We start from the raw sequence: 3855 nt of genomic DNA on the forward strand, positions 1-3855 counted from the left end.
CAACGAATCTTGAGTAAGAAAGCCGACAAACAGATGAGCATTAACACTGAACATGAGAATCAAGTTTACAAGTTTATAATCCAGCAACTAATGCATCCAGTTCCATCAGCGAAGGATTTACAAGCAGTTACTGGGATTATGCTGCATTAAAAAGCTAAAATACGTCTAAAGTCATCAGATCAAGGATTTGAAATCACTTTACCTAAGAGACCAAAATTGGTCAAACATCCAGAGAAAGATAATAGGCTCATGAAGAACAGCATGAACAGAGGTTTGTTTATTCTGTCCTGTGCTTTCCTCTTGATTGTAACAGCCGGCCAGTTGAGCCTGATGTTGGGATTACAAGGATTCACTCGCCCAACGGCGAAGGTACTCCAAGTCCTCTTCATCATCATCCTCATCCTTGTCTTCAGCCCCGTCTTGAACCCCATCCTCAACCTCGTTTTCCACCTCATCTTCTTCCATAGCACCTTTGGTAAAACAAAATAGCAATAAGGTGAGAATTCAAGTTGTATCACAAGGGAACGTTGTTGACTAAAAAATGGACACAAATATTTTTTACCAGGACGAGAAGGTGAAGCTGAGGACGTCACTGGAGAGGGATGGACTTTATCCTCTTTTCTGCTGACCTCCAAGAGGCTCTCATCCAGAGCTTTTTTAAGTCTCTCCAGCTCTGCCAGCAGCTCATCCTGATGAAGGAAAACGAACATTTTCATTCAAGGACCCAAGGAAATCTACTGTCTGAAGTGAATCGATAGTTTTTTGGACTTTTCCTGCTTTTCACTTATGCTTAGTCCAGTTGTCGTACTGCATATAGTGCAAGTACATGACTAAATGGAGTGAAAAAGCAGCTGAAATCCAAAAGAAAACTTTTAATCCCATCTAGAAAACATGAGGGGACATGACCCTGACACAAACGTCAGAGTCCCTGAAAGCAGACATAAAGAAATCAGGGACTTTTAAACTGTACTGCAAATCTTTTTTACAGAGTAATTCACAAAACACTCTTCGGCATGAATAAACACACACCCCAAGAGATGCCACAATCTGGAAAAATCCCTTCTAACTACTCCAATTTACAAAAAAAACTACAAGTTCTCCTAAAATACCTCAACAAATTCGACCTGCTCCAACTCCTGGTTTACAGACTTGTAGATATTGCCTGACGCCTCGGTCATATCATCTTCCAGTTTGATGCCCTTTATCATGTTGTTCACTTCAGTCATTTCCCTGCAAAGCACCAAAACATTTTACAGTCCAGGTCATATTGTCAGGTTCCAATTACCGTATTCATCATAGTGAAAAAACAGTGTTATAATAACAAAAAGAAATCATACATGATTATACATGTTTACATGATTATACATGTATCTACGTAGAGTTTCTGGGGATTCACAAACTCCATTTAATTTCGCCTTGTAAGCAATAAGTGTTTTTGAATTGGGCTGATTTGAGTTTGGCTTATTCTAAGATTTAAAAAAAACAATGGGACACAAGAATCGGTGGTGTATTCTTTAAAAGCGAGATTATTGTTTCTATTTATATTGACACTTTTTATTATTAATTATTTTATTTTATTATTATTGGAGCCTGGCAACAACATTTCGCTCAATGTGTACGTTTTAAATGTACAACTGAATGACAATAAAGTTTGTCTATGTCAAGATTAAATTAACATTCAATACCTAAGAATGACAAGATTTTCCACTCTCTTCTCAACATGGTTTCAAGCACATCTGTACATGGACAATGTACAGATAAATTTAATGTTGAAAACCCAATTTCCTTGAATGTATTCTTACTTAATTCTATCAATGTATAGATTATTGATAATATTTTTCTTCTTACTTGTTTTTGGAAGCCGATCTTGTGGCCTTAACAGCATGGTCAACATACCGCTGATGTTTCTCATACCACCTCTTCCTTCTCAGAGCATGCAGAGCAGCTGGTAAGACAACAAACAAATAAATGCGGAAATAATGCAGAAACTGTTCTGACTTTTGAAAGATTTACAAATGGTAATCTTGTATCATTCAAACTTTCAAAGTTTTCTTGAGAAAACAGGGAATCTTCAGCCAGAGGTTTCTTCATATTGGTTGTGATACAGGCCGCTAGAAGAGATATTTCTTGAACATCTTCAATAACCCTTTGAAGAATCTGAATTAATGAGCTACAACAACATTTAATTTCGCCTTTGGGATTAATAAAGTATTTTTGAACTTGAACACAATTTTTTTCCACTTTTTGTGAATGTATAAATGGCAGCTACATCATGAATAAAATTTCAGAACAATGACTTGTCTACTATAATGAAAGTATGTCAAAATGCACACGTTATATTCTTTGTTTACACAATATTTGAATACAAACAGTTTCCAAGGAAACGCTCAAGTTATTAGGTTAGACTTTATTTTCAACGTAGGTCTGTCGCTCTTAATTCATTAACACTGAAACTTACCTCTATTTATTAAAAGTGTAAAAGTAAATTAAATATCGTCCCTATTCAAATATTTACTTCACAGTTTAACCAAAGGTCGCACTATAGCTAGCTAGCTTGTTAGCTGGATTCTAGCTAGCTAATTATTTTCCATAATACGTTATTATAAATGGTTTTTGAATTCACGTTGGCAAGTTTTACAGTCTATACATTTTGTGGGGGGAAAAAACCTGCTTTCTCACCTCTTCTATTTGGCCCACAGTGTTTCTTGGCACACAAGAGATCGAGGTCCATGTTTGTTTCAGATTAGCTTCCTGTTCCAGTAACGGCCCTCCGCCCGGATGATGCTAACCGCTCTCTTCCGCTCCAAGATGGCAGCGATGGGCTTTTCGACGCAAATGAGTAACTGGAGCCGTCTGCGACTATTTCTGAGGCACCAAACCAACTCTTCAGATGGCAGATGTTCGGTGGATGTCAGTAAGGAGATGGGGAGACGGCAGGCAGGCTCGGTTCGTGGCCGCTGTAGGTGTTTCTTCCTCGGCGCCTCTGAGTTCAGAAGAAAACATTCTGCCGCAGCAGCGCAGCTAGCAACAGGAGAATCTCCAGAAATCAGATTATTCAGATTAAAACAGTCTGATTAAGCATTTAACTACTAATCGTGGAGGAGTTTTGCTAAATATATTCTATAAAGCAAGACCGATGCAATTTTTCTTACTGTTTTTGTTTCCCTTGGTTTCACTTTTTTTAATGTTTTTTTTTTTAATCTTTTACATTGATTATTTATTTAGGGGTTTAATTAGAATTTTGAGCTTTGATTACTGTGTTTGCAATATTTAACCATTTTAAACACCATATTCTGACATAACGCTATGCCAAAAAATACGTTTTGTTCTAATTTTAATCTATCAAATACTACAAAAAAAAGGAAATTTAGAAGACCACATAATCACTGTTATAATATGTTATGCTTTTTTTTGTATTTGAGGGATATTACATATTTTTCCAATTCACCCAAAACAATTGTTTTTTCTATTTTCATAAATATATTGAGATACAAGGGAGAATATTTTACTTTTTTTTATCTCTTTTCTCATGAACTGAGTAAATTTCTTTGTTGATATGATTTTGTTGCTCAATAATAGAGGGACAAGAGACAAGAATGACCAAGAAAATGTTTTCTCAGTCATGATTCCTGCTTTAAGCCTCTTTTCTTTTTAAAGGTGATTTTTTTTAATCAAAAATGTTTAGAAATAAATAAATAAATAAATAACTGGTAAAGGACAAATGAGGTAAATTATAAAATCTATGAATGTATTATAACAAGTTCTGTTTTACACAGAAATACGCAAACAGATAAACACACCTCAGGTCTGCCAATAACCCACTGTAAAAAAAAAAAAGCTTCAATGAACACAATG

The 3855-nt window shown here is 35.6% G+C and overlaps 1 protein-coding gene across 1 annotated transcript; it reads right to left on the reverse strand.

Annotated features, from left to right (window-relative positions):
* Positions 1–262: 262 nt before the first annotated feature.
* LOC102223785 (charged multivesicular body protein 4c-like) lies at positions 263–3015 on the reverse strand. Its single transcript, XM_005796271.2, has 5 exons — positions 2680–3015; positions 1849–1945; positions 1110–1230; positions 563–689; positions 263–470 (listed from the first exon to the last, which is right to left on the reverse strand). Exons 1-5 carry the CDS (start codon positions 2729–2731, stop codon positions 340–342), a joined length of 528 nt encoding a protein of 175 aa, XP_005796328.1. The 5' UTR covers positions 2732–3015; the 3' UTR covers positions 263–339.
* Positions 3016–3855: the final 840 nt, after the last annotated feature.

This window comes from Xiphophorus maculatus, chromosome 2 (assembly GCF_002775205.1).
Source record: "Xiphophorus maculatus strain JP 163 A chromosome 2, X_maculatus-5.0-male, whole genome shotgun sequence".
NCBI classification, from domain to species: Eukaryota; Metazoa; Chordata; class Actinopteri; order Cyprinodontiformes; family Poeciliidae; genus Xiphophorus; species Xiphophorus maculatus.